At 36.6% G+C, this 18232-nt stretch overlaps 3 protein-coding genes and 1 non-coding gene across 4 annotated transcripts; 1 reads left to right on the top strand and 3 right to left on the bottom strand.

The window, feature by feature from the left end:
• The first annotated feature begins 514 nt into the window (after window positions 1-514).
• LOC140016342 (small nucleolar RNA R71) lies at window positions 515-621 on the top strand. The gene has a single exon (XR_011822737.1). It is a non-coding gene; the product is annotated as a small nucleolar RNA R71 (small nucleolar RNA).
• Window positions 622-7473: 6852 nt separating this feature from the next.
• Window positions 7474-12108, bottom strand: LOC140015798 (wall-associated receptor kinase 2-like). The gene is made up of 3 exons (XM_072068618.1): window positions 11253-12108; window positions 10495-10671; window positions 7474-8841 (listed from the first exon to the last, which is right to left on the bottom strand). The coding sequence occupies exons 1-3, from the start codon at window positions 12106-12108 to the stop codon at window positions 7637-7639; spliced, it is 2238 nt and encodes a 745-aa protein (XP_071924719.1). The 3' UTR covers window positions 7474-7636.
• A 2144-nt stretch (window positions 12109-14252) lies between these two features.
• Window positions 14253-16820, bottom strand: LOC140015796 (wall-associated receptor kinase 5-like). The gene is made up of 2 exons (XM_072068617.1): window positions 15548-16820; window positions 14253-15223 (listed from the first exon to the last, which is right to left on the bottom strand). Exons 1-2 carry the CDS (start codon window positions 15783-15785, stop codon window positions 14253-14255), a joined length of 1209 nt encoding a protein of 402 aa, XP_071924718.1. The 5' UTR covers window positions 15786-16820.
• LOC140015795 (wall-associated receptor kinase 2-like) lies at window positions 15795-16616 on the bottom strand. The gene has a single exon (XM_072068616.1). The coding sequence runs from the start codon at window positions 16614-16616 to the stop codon at window positions 15795-15797; it is 822 nt and encodes a 273-aa protein (XP_071924717.1).
• Window positions 16821-18232: the final 1412 nt, after the last annotated feature.

The raw sequence follows: 18232 nt of genomic DNA, 5'->3' as shown, positions 1-18232 counted from the left end.
TGTTTGCCATGGCTGCTGAAATCCTGGTGGATGATTTGGGAATGAATTTTGTGACCTGTTCCCATAACTGAAATTGGGATGGTCTCTCCAACTTGAATTGTACGTGTTGGAGTACGGGTCATACTGCCTACGAGGCGCGAGTACGCCTCCGGCCATGTTCACCTGTTCAGCCCCATCCTCTTGCAAAAGGGGACATGTGTCTGTACAGTGGTCCATACTTGTGCAGATTCCACAGACCTTCGCTCGCTGCACGTTCCCCACGGCTAATTGTCTAACCAGACGTCAACTCCGACAGTTGCTGCTGAATGGATGACGTCTCTACCTCGTTGACGCTACGGGTGGGGTTGCTCTCACGGAAGCCAAATTGCTGCGAAATTTCTGCCATTGACTCAATAAGCTCCCATGCTTCTCTTGGCGTCTTATTCGCCAGTGCCCCTCCACTTGCAGCGTCAATGATGCTCCTATCAGTTGACTGGAGCCCTTCATAGAAGTACAGGATCAACAGTTGTTCACTAATTGATGATGCGGGTATCTAGTGTACAACTTGTTCAATCTTTCCCAATAGTCATACAAGGATTCTCCGGGATACTGTTTGATGCTGCATATCTCCTTCCTCAAACTCGCAGCCCGGGATGCAGGGAAGAATTTTTCTAAAAACTTCTTTTTCAATTGTACCCATGTGGTAATGCTACGTGCAGGTAGGTAGTATAGCCAATCTTTGCTGCATCCTTGAGAAAGAAAGGAAAAGCTCTTAATCTAATTTGCTCTTCAATGACCCAAAAGGTTTCATGCTCGAGCAAACCACTTCGAATTCTTTGACGTGTTTGTAGGGTTCTTCACCAGAGAGACCATGGAACAAGGGTAGGAGGTGAATCAACCCCGACTTCAACTCGAAAGCGGTATTCTCAGCCAAAGTGGGAAATGTGATGCACAAGAGCTGGTGAGTCAACTCCGGGACAGCCAGCTCCCGTAATGTTTGGGTGTTAGCCATGCTAAATTCGTCTTCTATTGACTCGTTTGTAGTAGATACTTGCCCTTCTTTACGTCTTCTGGTCTCTTGCCTTCGCCTACGCGCTGCCTTATCAACCTCAAAATCGTATATCAATTTACCTGTACGAGAAGAACGGGGCATAAACTAGCAAAAATATCAAAAAAAAACTAAACCTAAAAAGAAATAAATATTTCAAACGCCAGTCCCCGGCAACGGCGGCAAAAATTGACAGGTGCCGAACCTGTGCGATAATAATAAATAAAACCTAACTACCACCTGAAACAGTCAATAATCAATTCTAGTATTGAAGCAGGGACTCTAAGTGTGCAATGGGTTACTTGATTCACCATGTTCCCGAAAAGTTTGCTTAATGCGATATACCTGAATTAATTATTTAACTGAATTCACTAACTAGTAGACAGTGGCAAGCAGGGTCGTCTCCTCAGCGACTGGGGAGAAATTTATTTCTTTTCAAGTCAAGATTGATGGGGGGCTTTAGAATTAAAAGTTAACTAAATAATTTAACTGCAAAAAGTAATTAACTAAAAGAAATAATTAGGAGAGTTCTAGCCAAGGGTACACTTCAGAAACGGTTCAGGCACTGATCATCGATGCAAAATAATTCAAACAATTATTTATAGATTGGTTATAGTTGCCATGCACGCGATAAACAACCAACCCTTCCTTAATTTCTCGATAGTTAAGGTACGACCGTTAACTATTTCTCTAACCCAAAAATAACTCTAAGTACGACCATAGAATTTAATCTCTAGATTGCATTAATAATTAGAAAGGCCCAATCCTTACTAGCAAATACGCTACGAGGTTTGTTTAAATTAGATTATACGTCTCCCTGACATAAATCCAATTACGCCAGTTGCTATTCAGATAAGGATATTCGAACAATTACGGATTCAATTACCCCTAATTAGCATAATAGCCTATATGAACAATTAATTATTGCGCACTAATCAATCATACACAAGAGTTATAGCAATTAAAAGCATGAAGCATATAAATACCGATAATTGAAAGAAATAATTAAAAGCGACTTAGATCTCACAATAATTACCGAACCAATTTGTTAATTGCCCCCTTGACTAGAATTAGGGATTTAGTTCCCCATAATTAGAGAACAAGCGAACAAGCCACGCGTGTGGAGTTTGGAAAAGTTTTCAGATCAATTTCCCTCCTTCGGTCAACGCCAAAAGAGAAACGCAATGAATTTTTATTCCTCCCAATTGTTCTCCAAAAGCATACAAATACGACGGTCTGGTGCTGTCTTCCAGTTTCGGTCAAAACCCAAATGAACAGCAAAGCCAACAAGTCCACAACGGCGGCTGCCTCCTAATTGCTCACAATGCTACGAGGAAAAGCTTTTTTCAATTGCTTCTTACTCAATTTGGTCAATACGATTGGAAAAGCTATTTGCAAAGTCAACAATTGGGGCTTGTGTCCCCTGATTCTTTTACAGAGCTACGGGCCACCCCATTCAAAAGCTACAAAGAACGAAAAGAAACCTAAGCCAGACGAAGAATTAATTCTCTAAGCAAAGCCGACCTCCTGAGTCTAATACTCCCCTCTTTTTGTCTTGGTCCCACCGAAATTCACGGAGGGGATTTTCCCTTAATAGAAATTGGTATTAAAAAATTAAAACAAGACTTCCCAAAGTAAAATAAAATAGTGTCTATTACAATTTAGTTTCTTCAACTTCTCAAGTGAACCCCACTGTTTGAAGTGCCCCCCGTACTACACATCTTCTGAATTTCAATTTTAAGCATTTTTCAGCATCAAATCCTGCAATTGGCACCAAAATCGTATCTTAGAAAAATCCACCCAATTAATGAAATATTTAACCAAATAATTGTGCAATAATGCTCAAAATATTCCACTAAAATGCACCCTTTCAGCAAACTAGTAATGGAGCGCATGCTTTACGCATAAACATGATGCTTTGAAATTTCTTCTTTTATGGTTTCACAAACTTTTTAAAAAAATCAATTGTTTTGAAAGAATAAATGTAATTGAGATGAAAAAAATTAATATTTAATATTTAAAAATTAATTTTTCTAACCAACACCAATGCACAAGCAACAAAGCATTCCACTTTTGGTTGGATATGGGTTGCATGAGTGCCTTTTTAAATTTTCATTTGAGTTTATATTTTTAGCTTTTTGAATAATTTGTTGTTCGCCCTTACATCATTCTATGAATTTTTTTAATTAATGTTAGCAATTTTTTTCTTTATTTTTTCTTTCAATCGTGGATTACAAAATGATTCATAGTTCTATTGCAATTGTAACACTACGTAAATATATTATACTGAAATTTCTTTCCTCAAATTTGAATAGTTTAACTTTTAAGAGAAATGATTTCATTTGGTGAAACTTGTTTATATTTATCATTGACGACATGGTTTAGGATTATAAAGCTTATATGATTAGCAACTCTAAACTGATAGAATTATCTATTATACAATAGTCAAACTAATGAGGGGCTTAGATGTATTTTTGATTCACCATTGAAGTACTTTTTGAAGTTGGATATTGTATAAAAAAATTATTTTTTGACTTAACTCGTCATAACCCAAAGGATGTTTCACCTTTCTAACTCTTATTAATTATGATTGAAATTGATATATATTATATTCATTGTTTGTAGTTTAATGCTATAAAAAAAATATTCCTTGTAAAGTTCATTAAATATAATCTTTTATAACTTTTGTGGCAATCGTTGCACTCCTATATAGTTGGACACTTTTCTATTTTAACTTGTTTTTCTAAAAATTAATACTTGAACACCAGCCTTCATCATCGAACACATCGATAGACATATGTGCAACATGGACATTGAGACACTAATTCAAATGGTCAAATACTTGGTAGATCTAGCGTACGAGTCCACCCAATGAAAACCAGTTTTTCCGTTTGCGGTAGATTTTTCCGTTTCCTACTTGTCATCTTAACTTTCCCAAACCCTCTCTGCATTTTGACGACTTGATGGGATCTCTTGATGGTAAGATCGCGTTGACCGCTCCTACCGTAGGTAGGAATGCAAAGAACGACATGTGTTGTAGTGTAATGTGCTGGCAGTAGAACGTTATGTTGTGGCCAACGTCGCGTGGAGATGAAACAAAATGGAACGTGTCCGGATGCAACCAAATGCCAAGAAATACCATTCGCCCATTAATATGTTTGTTTTTAATTTTAATATAATTAACCAATTGCAATGATATTTTCCTAACTTTGTTTTGTAGGAATTAAATACATCAAAATAATTTTTTTGTTAAGTCTAATACAAAGACTAAATCAATTGGGGAAGATTTCGTTATTATTAAGTTGAAGCATTTAATTGTTCATTCTTATTTTGGCAAACTTAACCAATATATATCAAGCACGATGATATTTTATTTTTGTAAGTAATTGAAATTGAAATTATATTGCAAAATCATTGCCAATGTTTCCTACTTCTTGCTATGGTGTGTTTGGAAGACTTTAACTTTACCAATTAAACTTAACTAATACAACCATATTTTTGGGTTCAATCCAAGCACAAAACTAATAATGACATTTTAAACATTTCCAAAAATTTTAAAACTTCAGAAACAATAATGGAGACACAAAAGCTCAATGGCTGGCTTAGGATGCAAATGTTGTCTTCAAATACACGCACAATACATTTATGTCTGTGTCTATATGCATGGATTTATATCACTCTTCTAAAGATGAAAGAGTGGAAAAAAATGCCAATACCTCGGCATTAACGTCACATATTTTAGTAATAGACATAAAAAACCAAACCAGTACTACTATTCAAGGACTGTTATCGATTTCATTACACAACAATACATACAATTTCATGGACAACAAATATAGAACACACAATTAATACAAATTTATATGAGGTAGGTCATCAGTAAAGTTGATCAAATTGAATATAAATGATGAACCATGGATTTGGGAAGCGCGTGAAAATGAGGGGATTTATTTTAAATAAAAAAAAATATAGACATAATAAAAGATAACAAATTTTAAATACGTCCACATGGCGAGAGGATACATATTTTACTTCACACAAGGTTGGTATCATTAAATCATTAAATGGTTCATGGGCATTTTTAGTGAAAACAACCAATTGCAAATATATTTCCTTAGTTTCGTATTACAGTTCTTAGATTGTCATGCTTGCTTTTGGTAAGATTCGTAAAACAATAAATGAATTGAGGGAGGTTTCCTCAACACCGGTTTATAAAATTTAATTGTTGATTTTAATTTCTGTAACATTACTAACAAATACAATTTTTGATTGTTAATTATAGTCAAATAACATTTCTTTCCTATTTTTCAAATGCCACATTTGCAAGTGTATACTTTTACAGACTATACTTAACGAATAAAGCACATATTTAGTTCCAATGCAAATCAAAAGACATTAATGTTTTTGTGCAGAAGATGACAATCAAAGAAATTCAAATAAAATCTAAGAAACTATTAAAAATTAAATAACAAGTTACTAAAATCAAATGAATGATAACTAAGGCTCTAGTCAAGAAATAACTTCAGCAATGGTACACCTAATTGATCATTGAAGCAAAGGCAATACCAATTATTTATCAATAAATAGGTTATAACTATCAAACAAGAGATGGCAGTCAATCCCTCCTTACTGCGTCGGTGATTAAGGTACGCCTGTTAATCACTGCTCTAATTAGGAAATAAATTTAGGTACGCCCATAAGATTTAATTTTCTAATTGCTTCACGTATTAGAGGAACCCTATTCTAACCAAATAACGCACTACCAGGGTTATTTTAGGTTAACCCGCGTATTCCCCTGACACAAATCCAATCATGCCATTTGTCATTATTTTAGAGTAATTAAACAATTACGAATTTAATGCCCTAATTGATAATAGATTATTCAATCAACTAATTATCCGGATTCGAGACAATCAATTAGTTGGACAATTATAATCACTGTAATAAGAGAATATGCGAATACTAATAAATAAAATGAAAAGATAAAATTAAATCGATCTCATAATTTTTTAGGTGAATCAAAACCTCCATTGTTCTTTGATTAGAGTGAAGAAATTAGTTGATATTTGATGCAAAGAATCCATACAGAATTGAAGCAAGATCCGCGGCCATCAATTTAATTCGATTGAAGGCGTCGTATGAAGAAGGAAAAGAACCCACTAAAAAGTCATGCAAAGAAAAGTCAAAAGATCCTCACATACGAGGGAGACTATCACTGCCAAAAAGCTAAACAGAAAAGTCAAACAAAGCAACTCCAAAGGAGTGCCTGTTCTCTGCACAATTTTTCTATCTCGGTCCTCCCCCTATGCTCCTGTGCGGCGGCCAAAAGAAAAGAAAAAAAATCTGCCTTCCGCTGTCCTTGCAGCAATTATCAAAATGAGCATAAGTTTTTCTTTTCCAAAAATGCCCTCTGAGATAGTCTCTCTTACTTAGGCTCCTTTTCCGTTAAATTGGCACTTATTGTGGTATTTTCTATCTACTTCCTGAAATAAATGTAAAATATAAAAAATGAGTAGAATTTAACAATTAATTCATATTGGATCAAGTAATAGAGAAAATTAATAATAAAATAAATAATAAAATTACACTTATCGATCAACAAGGTCCAAATCCCAAACAAAATCAGGAGCAGCCGCCCCTTCTGCCATTGCCTGAAGATTACTCCACTTTGTTTCTTCTCCAGTACTGCATGAGAAGGGAACATCTTTAAAATAATTGAAAGCATGGCTTCCTTTGCTCTGATTTCGGCCTCTGTAACTCGACCTTCACCATTCTTTTCACAGGACTTGATTCGTCTCCTTTGGCCACGGTAGGCATCTTCCGATGATTTCCTCCAGCCTTGTGGGCAACACTGACACATTCATCTAGTTCGGCTTCAGGAGAGAGAGGATTCGCCATTGATATGTTCGCAGCTTCTTTATTGTGTTTTACGCTTTGAAATTTTTTGCTGGTGAGTCAAAAACTTAAAAGGAACCTACAGTACTAGACAATAATCGATCTTGGGCCAATATATATAATGAGAGATAATGTTTTAGTCAGTTTAGCACTCAGAAGCAAGCATGACTTTTTTTTAATTTAATTTTCACTGTACTGATATAAGAGTGTAGGCTTTATGAAGAAGTATTATAGAAGTCGATGTGTAATTTCGTGCCAATATTTATGATGGAATGCTAATTGAGAATGGGTTGGAACTTTGCGAAAATACTGCTGTTTTGAATTCATTTTAGGCCTTTCAACTATACTAAATATGGACAGAGTAGCCATCGACTTATGATACTGAATTATGAAATTATTAATGAAACTAGCAACCATGAACTAAATGAAGTTCAAAGAATATGGCTAAACTTAAAAGCTGAATTAAGCAACAGTTCCATAGGTGATCTTCCCAGTGATGGGCATGATGGCCAGTTAGAAATTCACATGGCACTAAAAGAAGCATTGAAGAATTACGTTAGTATGAAAAATTTTTCATAATCAAAGTTATTTTAGAAAACATAAACTCCTTATTTGTTACCATAACAAATTTCAGGATGCCCAGGGCATGACATGGCCAGTATGAGCATATCTGGGAACTTAATGTATAACTCTAACCACTAACAGAATAATGAACTAGTGCTTATTCATAAGTGGATCGACATCCGAAACAGATCTAGAGCTATCACCTTCAGTTGTCCATGTATAATTGTTATCAGAAAACACGACAGATTCTCCCTCATTGTGGCTTGGACTTTGAAAATTTTCTGGAGTAGTTGACTGCACTGATGATAGTTTCATGCTTTCCAATCCAATGGCAACTTCCTTCATAGTTGGCCTTTTCTTCCCATTTAAGTTTAAGCATCGTTGTGCAAGTTTAGCAACTGCTGTGATCTCCTGTTCATTCCCTTGATTTATGAGCTCAGGATCAAGAATATTTCTGAGAGAATCCTGTTCCATGGATATCAGGAACCTTGTTGCCAAACTCAAGTTACAATCTTCATCTGTTGCTGCTGAGGATATTGGCTTTTGTCTTGTCAAAAGCTCAGCAAGGACCACCCCAAAGCTGTAAACATCACTTTTCTCTGTAAATTGGCTTGACTGGAAATATTCTGGATCCAAATAGCCAAAAGTCCCTTTAACTACAGTAGTTAAGTGAGTTTTGTCAATTGTCACAGACCTTGAAGTTCCAAAGTCTGATACTTTTGCTATGTATTTTTCATCCAAAAGTATATTGCTGGATTTGATATCTCTGTGGTAGATTGGAATTGAAACTGCTGAGTGTAGATACGCCAATGCTCCTGCTACCTCGATGGCTATTCTTAGTCTCAAATTCCAAGTCAAGGGAAGCTCCTCATTATTTCCATTATGTATGAGGGTAAAGAGGGTTCCATTAGGGATAAATTCATAAACTAGTAGTGGGACTTCTGTCTCCAGACAACAACCTAGAAGCTTTACCACATTCCTATGATTGATTTGTGAAAGCAAGACAACCTCGTTGATGAATTGCCCCAATTGGTTTTCATCAACCTTTTTTGACTTCTTGATTGCTACAATTCTGCCATCCGTTAGCATCCCTTTGTAAACTGTACCTTGACCTCCTTGACCTAGTATGCGATTTTCATTGAATCCATCACTGGCCTTGTTCAATTCTTTAGCAGAGAATAGCATTGTTTTCTCAACCCCACCTTCATCAGCAGATAACTGGTGTTGCAACAAAAGACCTCCATTTCGTTTAAAAAATTTCTCTTGGCGCTTTTTGTTGCGTCTCTTTTTCACTACTTTGTACAAGGTATAAGTAGCTATCATGAGAAATAGTACGCCAACACCCGCAAAAGTACCTGTACAAATCCAATATTGCAATGATTGCAAATTTTTAGAGTCGAGACTGTTGTTGTACAAGCACGGTGCATATTACAGTTAACATACACTGAAAGATTGATTTCAAACGAGTTGCCAGTTGAAGTTCTTGTGGGTGGTGGCTTTGGCCGGGAGATAAAGTAAATGACACCTGTGCATTTTTGGTCTGAGAAAGAGGAAAAAGGTTTACATGCCTAAGTTTTCTACGTATTAATGTGCCTTTCCTATGTGTGGCTGTAGTTCTTTATGTCCTCGGTAAAATTCTTTGCAAGTTGCTGGTTGGATGTTTGTGGAATTGGAAGGCTATTTGGAGGCTGGTCGGTATTACATTGAAGTGGTAATTATTTGAAGAATAGTATTACAGGAAGTGAATGGCGATTTGCAAAATATAGGAGAAGTACCTAGAAGCAAATCGTAGAGTAGTCAATGTCGTTTGACCTTGTGTTTTGTAGGTAATCAATCTAAACAAGTTTCAATTTAATAAAATCGACATAGATGAAGGGCACCTTCTACAGAATGTATAGAGAATGGCTAGAACTCAAAGAAGTTGAAGCTGAATCATCGCAGCGTCAGAGCTTTTGGTGAAACAATTGAGACTAAAACAAGAAGCAATGGGACCTCCAGCAGCAAATATTATTAAATTTAAATCATAACTGATCAGCTACTTCCTAAACGGATGATAGCCAGGAACTCGACAGGAAGAATCATCAAAGCTTGGACATTACAGGAACAGAGAAACAAGATTAATTATATTTCATCTGTATATATATTAACTGATCTGTACCACCACCAAGCTGTTCAAGCCAACAGGGAACTGGGTGACAGTTAGTGAAATTGTTGATTACATTTCTTAACAAGATTTAAGCTTGAGTTTGTTCCTGAGTTTATTGTTTCGGCAATAATAGAATGTTTCTCTATATGTGATGCTTTTAACTGATAGCCAATAATGTGAGAAAATGTCTACCCTAGATTTTTTATTTTATTTTATTTTTTGGGGAGAAAACCTCTACCCTAGAATTTTTCTTTTCCTTTTTCACTTTAATAGAGACTTCAAACCATACAATAAGAGAGCGAAAAAAGAAAAGATTTGAATTAGAATTAAAAAGATAACGGCACTTGATTAATGTGGCTAATCATCGAATTGGTCTTGTGCTTCAGACTCTTAACTCTCTTTGATTTGCACTTGTGATGGGTATGGCAAATGTTGACTTTGGTTTCGCTGAATTCGAGGTCAAAAGTAAACCTGATTAAGAGGTGGTCGAGCTTTGGGTTGACATTGACTCAGCTAGGTAGTTTTGGCTCAGTCTGCTCTAGTCCTTCTCAGGTTGCTCCCATTAATGATTAATCCCTATCTTATGTAATTCACCAAAAACATGAAGATACAATGTGTGGTTTGTGATAATAGGTACTACCCATTTTCCATGCCACCAAAACATACTGATTTATTATTTAAGATATAAATTGAAACAATATATAGGCAATGCTTGTGTCGATCGTATGTGTATGTGTGTTTATAAACAAAATGCAAATTAAGCTGATCTGAGAACGGTAATTTGCTTTTTGACCAAGCTTGGTCTTTGTGCCTATCTGTATAATACTTGGGAACTTCGGTAACAAAAAGAACAAACTATTACCTGCCACAAGTGCTTGATAACTTTTCTTAGGTTTAGGGATGCAACTTCCACTCCCTCTTCCATCATCTTTCTTAAGGTACCCCTTCGGGCAAGAGCAATTGTAGCCTCCTTCGACGTTTATGCAAAGTTCTCCGAATTTGCAATCATTGGTCTCTTCTTTTTGACATTCATCAATATCTGCATAATGTTACCCCCAGAAAAAATCATGTTGGATCTATCACGGATTTGTTTTCCTTCTTCTTTTAATATTTTCTTTAAAAAGTAAAGCTCATTTTTCAAAAGTACATCGGACCATGTTTGTTTGGATTGAAAGTTCATTGGAAAATTTTTTTTTGTATTATTTAGTATAATTTTTTTTAATATGATGTACATGATATAAAAAGTTGGTTAGAGAATTTGTTTTGTGAACAATATTTTTTTTTCCAAATAACCCTAACCAAATTCTTTTTTCCATGGCACAAAGTAAAAAAGTAAAAGGGTTATCTTAATTTTATAAAAAGGAAAAAAATCAAATAATCTTTTTTAATGTGTGCAAATATTGATGTAATTTTCCCGGGAAAAAGTAGGTGGTGTGTGTGTGTGTTTGTGGTTGTTGGGTGGGTGGGTGGGTGGTAGTGGTTTTGGGGGGGGGGGGGATGTAAAGGTTAACTAACTCAGAAGTAAAATGGACAATGAATGATGCGCCAAAATGATTGTCCAAAGTGAAGTAGCAATCATGATATGCTCCAAAAAAAAAATGGTAGCAATGAAGTGCGTACCTCGGCAACCAATATTTGGCAAGTAAGGATTACCTTCATAACCCTCATTGCAGAAACAACGGTATCCCTTGTAATTGCCTGATCCATTTACGCAATAGGTATTATGCTGACAAGCATAAGTAGACGAGTCCTTTCTTGCTGTTTCACACGTCTGGGTTTCATCTCCAATCCCCCAATCAAGTACCACAGGAAGTTTGTCTACCCCCCGTAAATTGGTAAGGTTGTCGAAAGTAAAGTTGAACTTACCTTCTTCAACCACAAAGGCAAAGCTACAAGGACTGAACTCTTTAACATATCTATGATTGTAATAACTTTCCGCTTTCAACTCGAAATTTGTCATTCCTTGCGGGATTGATGTCTGGCAGCATCCACGGCCGGACGAGGAACCATTAACCACGGCAGACGGGTTGAAACACATGGTGATGCACCCGATAGTTTGATCTACAGTAGTCCCCTTGACAGAGTGGAAGCTTTGGAGAAAACCATAGGTGTCGCAGCCAACTGCTGTGAATTTGTTAACGGTACTATTGATTGTGAATTCGGGAAATCGGAAAGAGGGTTCATCATCAGATTCCGGATGATCAGGACATTTGCGAGCTACAAACTTGAGAATGTTCAATTGACCTTCAAGGGATATTTTTGTGACGTTAACGTTTGAGTCTTGTAGAAATAATTTGGGAGGATTATAAGAATGGTTACAAGTGACTGAAAAGTTGGACTCCAGATAACAATCTTCTGTCATGCCAAATGGGTACGGGATCGTTATATTTCCGCAGGTATCACTGCAGCCATGCTTCGCTATGCGTAAAGGAGGGTATGATGCCGCCGGGGTGATAGCTGGCTTTAAGGACACCATCAATATGAAAAGTATAACCTGACCAAATTTCATAGCTGGGGAAGCTTTGGACTGGGATGGCTGCTTAGTTTTGGGATAATGAGGTTTTAACTTGTATGTGGTGTTCTTTGGAGGAGGCCATGTTTTAATTTATAGAAATATCAATCCACTCTAGCTTTGGAGGCCAAACAAGTCTTCATATAGGCCGTTCTAGTGCATGGAATGCTTTTTTTTCTTCTTTTGGATGACAATATGATATGTTAAAAAACCTAAAAACCAATAATTGACAGCAAGGAATTATAATTTGTACAAAACTCTTATCTAAATTTCATTAAGAATCTCACTGACAAAATTATTATTATTTATCAATTAAAAAGGGAAAGGAAAGCAAATTCATGAGTAATTAGACTACAACAAGAAAAAAATAACTATGAAACAACCAAAAAAATTATTAGGTAAAAGAAAAATTAAACGCGGAAAGCCTTTGAAGGGGTCGGAATTTAGGAACGGTTTCCTCCTTCCTGGAAAAAATTCTTGTGGAACGTAGTAGTTGCAATTATAATCAATATTATTCATCAAACACAATTCGATGGGAAGAAATAATACATAAAGTTCGGATGAAATTGCTGAGTCTTATGGGCCACACATAATCATCCAGTTTTTCCAAGATGCGATGGTTTCCAGGAGTAGCAGAAAGTTCGAATGACCACAAAGATATGACCACGACTTTGTCTTTCCAGTGGAATCTTTGGCCTTGTAATATGGAATTGAATCGTCTCTTAGTACTGTACAACCTCGCAGCTGGTTAAAAGTCTTTAAGTCTTTGCAACAAAGTCTGGACACGAAAATGCATCTTTTTGGTTACCCTCGTACTACTCTGCATCCATTGCCATCACTATATAGATAGTCAAATTGATATGGTGGCCACTTCCCAATGTTTTACACGACGCGGACTAAATTAATAAAGGCCCAGGGCAAGAGGAAACCCGTAATAGAAAAATATTTTCACAGTTCAAGACTTTCTGCTTGATTACTCTGGGCTAGTATTTTGGATGGATGCAGCATACCCCCTAGCACAATGTTTTGCTACGGTGCTCCTGAGAATATGATATTATGAAACGTCTCAATTCATTGCCACGAATCGCCACCTTCCCTGCATCCCGCTGCCCATCTTCCTCGTACCAGTAGTTCTATTTTTTGTCCCCTGCCCGTCCTTTGCCTCCCGTAACTAGCCCCAGCATCTACCCTCTTATTTTTCTTCTACTTCAAAAGTTCGCAATTTCCTCATCTTTTCCCTCCAGACGTCCTTCACTGGGTTGGGCACTATCTCTTGCAATTGGGTTTTTTTTTTTTTTGTTCTCAATTTCCACTACTCATTCAATATAAATCAGTTTTAATTTAGTTAAGAGCTTTCTGGATATTTTTAATAGCTTTCAATAAATAAACTTCAAGGAGAAAGCTGTCATATCAGTACAGTGGGAATGGAGGTTTAGGCTAATAGTGAGAAGGTGCAGCATCCAACAGGTTGCTGGTGCTTTTTATTCTCCTTATCTCAATAGTACCACTTTTTATTTGTTTAATCAGTCATGTAAAAATAATTATCATTATCTGCTGAAGTGGTGCCCTCAAGTTGAGGTCTCTGTAGTTAGGTTCAGTTGATTAATTCTTATAACTTCCAGTGTAAACTCATATGGTTTTGATTTAATCGTGATTTTTACGCCAACTCAGTCGAATGTTATGCTTAGACCAAATTTATACCATTTTACACTAAATATTGTAAGAGTTACATAACCCAGCAGAACTGAACTACAATTCAACTTGAGAGGCCTTGGATCAAATAATCTACTCACACACAATCAAAATTAATTGCGAGAAAACTGCTGAAAATTCAACTCCATTTGACATTTCTAGGAGGAGCTCGTAATAATAAATGAAGAAGTGCACCAGAACTGGAAAGTCGAAAATTGCAGCTCCAGAACACCCTATCATTCATCTCCCACCAGCAATTGGTACCATCATATGCTCCATTATGCTATGACTCTCAGTATGTATGCAGTTAGAATCACCACCGTCGACATGTGCATTTGTTGATTGCATACCAAGCAAGGAGGCCTCAGTGTCGGTGAAATCAATCTTAGAAACTTGAATTGGAGATTGCTTTGCTCTTATTTCCAATACATCATTGCAACTTCTTTCAAAAGCTCAATACTTACATCGCACATAATGTTGCGATCAAGAACCTGGATCAAGTGACCACTTTTCAGTGAAGAAATGAAATAATTCGCAAGAAACTTCTCTTCCTCCACTCTATCCAATGATAATGCCTTCTTACTTGTCAGTAGCTCTATAAGAACTACCCCAAAGCTGTAAACATCACTTTTCTCTGTCAACAAACCTGTTAGCATGTACTCGGGGTCCAAGTAGCCAAATGTTCCTTGCACCATTGTAGATACTTGATTTTCATCTAAAGGAGCCAATTTTGATATTCCAAAGTCTGTGACTTTTGCAGTGTAGTTTTGATCTAGAAGTATGTTTGCCGATTTGATATCTCTATGGATAATCGGTGGTGAAGCTACTGAGTGCAAATATGAGAGAACTCCGGCAATTTCTGATGCTATTCTTAATCGGATATTCCAAGAAAGATGATGTGATTTTGTTGTGCTGCTTAAATGCTCGGAGAGAGTACCATTGTCGATGAACTCATAAACAAGTAATGGCACTTCCGTCTCTAAGCAACATCCTAGAAGTTTAACGACATTTCTACTATTAACTTGGGAAAGCATAATCACCTCATTAATAAATTGATCAAGTTGATTTTCGTTAACTTCTCTGGACCTCTTAATGGCAACAGTACAAGAATTATGGTCTACTAAGATTCCTTTGAAAACTGTGCCGTATCCTCCACGACCAATAATTCGAGTTTCCTCGAAATTATTGGTTGCCTTTCGTAGTTCTTCAAGAGTGAAAATTCTAGCAACATTTGTGTTTCTTCCTTCTTGAGCCAGTCGTTGCTGTAGCATTAATCCACCATTTTTCCGGAAAAACTCCTCCTTCAATCTGTTTTCCCTTCTTTTCCTCAATTCCAAACACAAATAAAAGCAGCAGAAAAGTAGAATTGCTGTGCCTATGCCAACACCTGTTGACAAATTTGACTGAAAAATTAGCAAATGATGAGATCTATCGGATACTTTGCAGCTAAAGACTCTAATTTTGCAAGTGATTATCAACTTTCATGTTCTCTCACTACCTGGTAAAGAAAAGAATTAGGTTTCTTTCTCTCTTATACTATGATTAGTTGCCATCTTAAACCAAATGGAACGGGTTTCAAGAAATCTTCATTTTATCTTAATTTAATACTCTCATGATACAGCACATATTTATCACACCACTTAAGAGATGGTTCAATCCATAGTGATAAATTCTCCTTTGCTTCTCCAATCATTTCAAAGTGTAGACTAACCTGAAACAATCATAGACCAATTTATATGGTCAGGACTGCAGCCATCTCCACCTCTCCCATCACCATGATACCCTTTGAGACAAGGACATGTGTAGTTGCCCAATGTGTTGTGACAAACACTATTCTTCGTACAATTGTAAAGAGTTGGATCTTGGCATTCATTAATATCTGTAGAATTCAATAAAAAATAGAAAGCAGAAGCATAATTTGAAATGTGAATTGAAACACACATATACATACTGGTTTATTAGACGAGTTTAACAAAATTTTCGCACATGCCTTGGCAACCATCAGGAAGATATGGGTTGCCTTCGTATCCTTGATTGCAAGAACAACGGTATCCCAACCCCTTGAAAGGTTCGTAACAGTGACTGTTTTTACCAGAGCATGCATAAGAGGTCGTGTTTCTTTGGGCAACGTCACATGACACCTCCTCAATGGTCCAATCGGCCACGACGGGAAGACTTAAATCATCGCTTAAGTTGGTGAGGCTATCTGCAGAAAAATTGAAAGCCTTCTCTTCGACCACAAAAGCGTAGCTGCAAGGATTGAAACCCCACACCTTGGTGTGGTTATTAACACTGGCCAAGCTCACATTAATATTCCATGCCCCTGGTGGGATATCTGTCTGGCAGCAACCGATGCCGGAACAAGAGCCATCAATTACATCTTCCTTATAATCACAGAAAGAGACACATCCAGTTGTGTAGCTCCGGTTTTGACCAAAACCATAAACTATAGCCACGGCATCACAGCCAACGGCAATAAATTTATTAGCTGTACTGCTGAAGGTAAAACGGTCGGATAATTCTATCCATGGTGACTTCTTGTTCAATAAACTTCCGTTTTTATTATAGCAATCAGATGCTATATCCTGCATAAGGTGCACCTGACCTTCCAGAGATATTTCTGTGACATTGATTGTACTGTTATGCAGAACTGGTTGAGGGACAGAGGTTGAAGAGTTGGTGCAGTTGATAAAGAATTGTTCGTTAAGGTAACAACCTTCTGTAATACCGAATGGAAATGGAATGCTTACATTTCCACAATGATCTTGGCAGCCGGGCATCGCTATAGAAAATGTTGGGGATGTCAAAGTTGAAGCGGAAGACAGCATCAAGGCAATTACCAAATGCAAGAGCATCGGTAAAATCAAACGATTGAAGCCCATTGGAATTGTTTTTCAAAGAAGCAAGTTTCCTTATACGGAAGAGAGTTGCAATTGTTAATTGTGCACTTCTAAGGACTTTAAACTTACGATAGGGAAGACTTAGTTAGTAAACCCACAGAAGGCCTACGCATTTTACGATTGAAGCTTCTTCTGTAGACCCCAAATAGGGACGTTTTGCCGATGAGGTTTTAGTCTGCTTAGAGTGTATTTGATAAAATTGAAATTTGAAATCTGAAGGCGAAATTCATTAAATTATTAAATTGTTAAATACCATATTTGATGCATTTGAGTGTATATCATATTAACTGATATGTGGTTAGTTTATTAATTATTTTTTAGAGTAAATTTTGTCTAGAATAGTTGGTGCCACTCAATTAATTCAAAAGTTCTAATTTTTGTTATCAAATGCGTTTGAATATATTAAAATTTGAACTTATTTAATTTAAATGTTGAATCTAGTTATCAAACGGAGGCCTAGGATTGAGATTCCAAGATTTAGAGGGCTTGGGTTGAAATCTCTCCTCTCTTCCCCCGCTTTTTAAATTTCATTCCTCTTCTACTATAAAAAAATTTAAAAAAAAATAAAAAATATATATGCTTAGAATGGGAGGATTAAAGAGGAGTTAGGATTGACTGAAAATCTCGACTCAAAGATAACAATCTTGTGTCATGCCAAATGGGTATGGGATCTTTACTTTTCCAGAGGTATCAATGCAGCCATCCTTGGCTACAGGAGGGTATGTTGCTGCTGGTGTGATAGCTGGCTTCAAGGACACCGTCAACACGAAAAGTATCATTTGAACAAGCTTCATCACTGGGGAAACTTTGGACTGTGATGACTATTTAATTTTGGGATGATGAGTTTTTTTTGGTGTTCTTGGAGGAGGCCATATTTCAATATATAGATCCTTCCCTGAGCAAAGCCACCCCAACATTAGAAAGTCACTCATCCTCAAATTGACTTGGCAAGTTCACTTGACTTATTCTGATACCGTGTGGTATGGGTTCCTGACCGTTACTAATTGCATTTCAGCGCTATTTCCTTTTTTAACACTACGCCATCTTCTGTGTGTGGACTCTTTACTTTTTTTTCATCATTTGTGCTACAATTGCAACATCAATTCATATGAGCACGAAACTCCAGTCATCGTGGTCGAGGGAACGGAATTTTATCAACTTTTCTGTGTTGAAAATTGTGGAATCAAGAAGAGATCAGATGATTGACTTTTCCCTCTATCACCTCTCTAGATAATAGAAAAATCGCCAGTAGAAAACTTGGTTTTTTTGTCCCATTAGTTTCCCAGCATGTACTCTACTACCACCACTACCAAACAAATGAACGAAGAATTGCAATTATAGTAGATGAACAAAATAACCTTAAGATTAACCACAAATTTCTTTATTTTATTTCCATTTTTGTGGTTAATTAATTAGTCATGTGTCATCACATAAGTTAATATTCTTATTGTCTAAAGTCAGGTGCTTTTTTATTCTCTTTTTTTAATTCAATCTAG

The sequence above is a fragment of the Coffea arabica genome, chromosome 10c (genome assembly GCF_036785885.1).
Source record: "Coffea arabica cultivar ET-39 chromosome 10c, Coffea Arabica ET-39 HiFi, whole genome shotgun sequence".
Taxonomy (NCBI): Eukaryota; Viridiplantae; Streptophyta; class Magnoliopsida; order Gentianales; family Rubiaceae; genus Coffea; species Coffea arabica.
The sequence above is the reverse complement of the archived record's forward strand: the minus strand, read 5'-3'. Positions and strand labels throughout refer to the sequence as shown.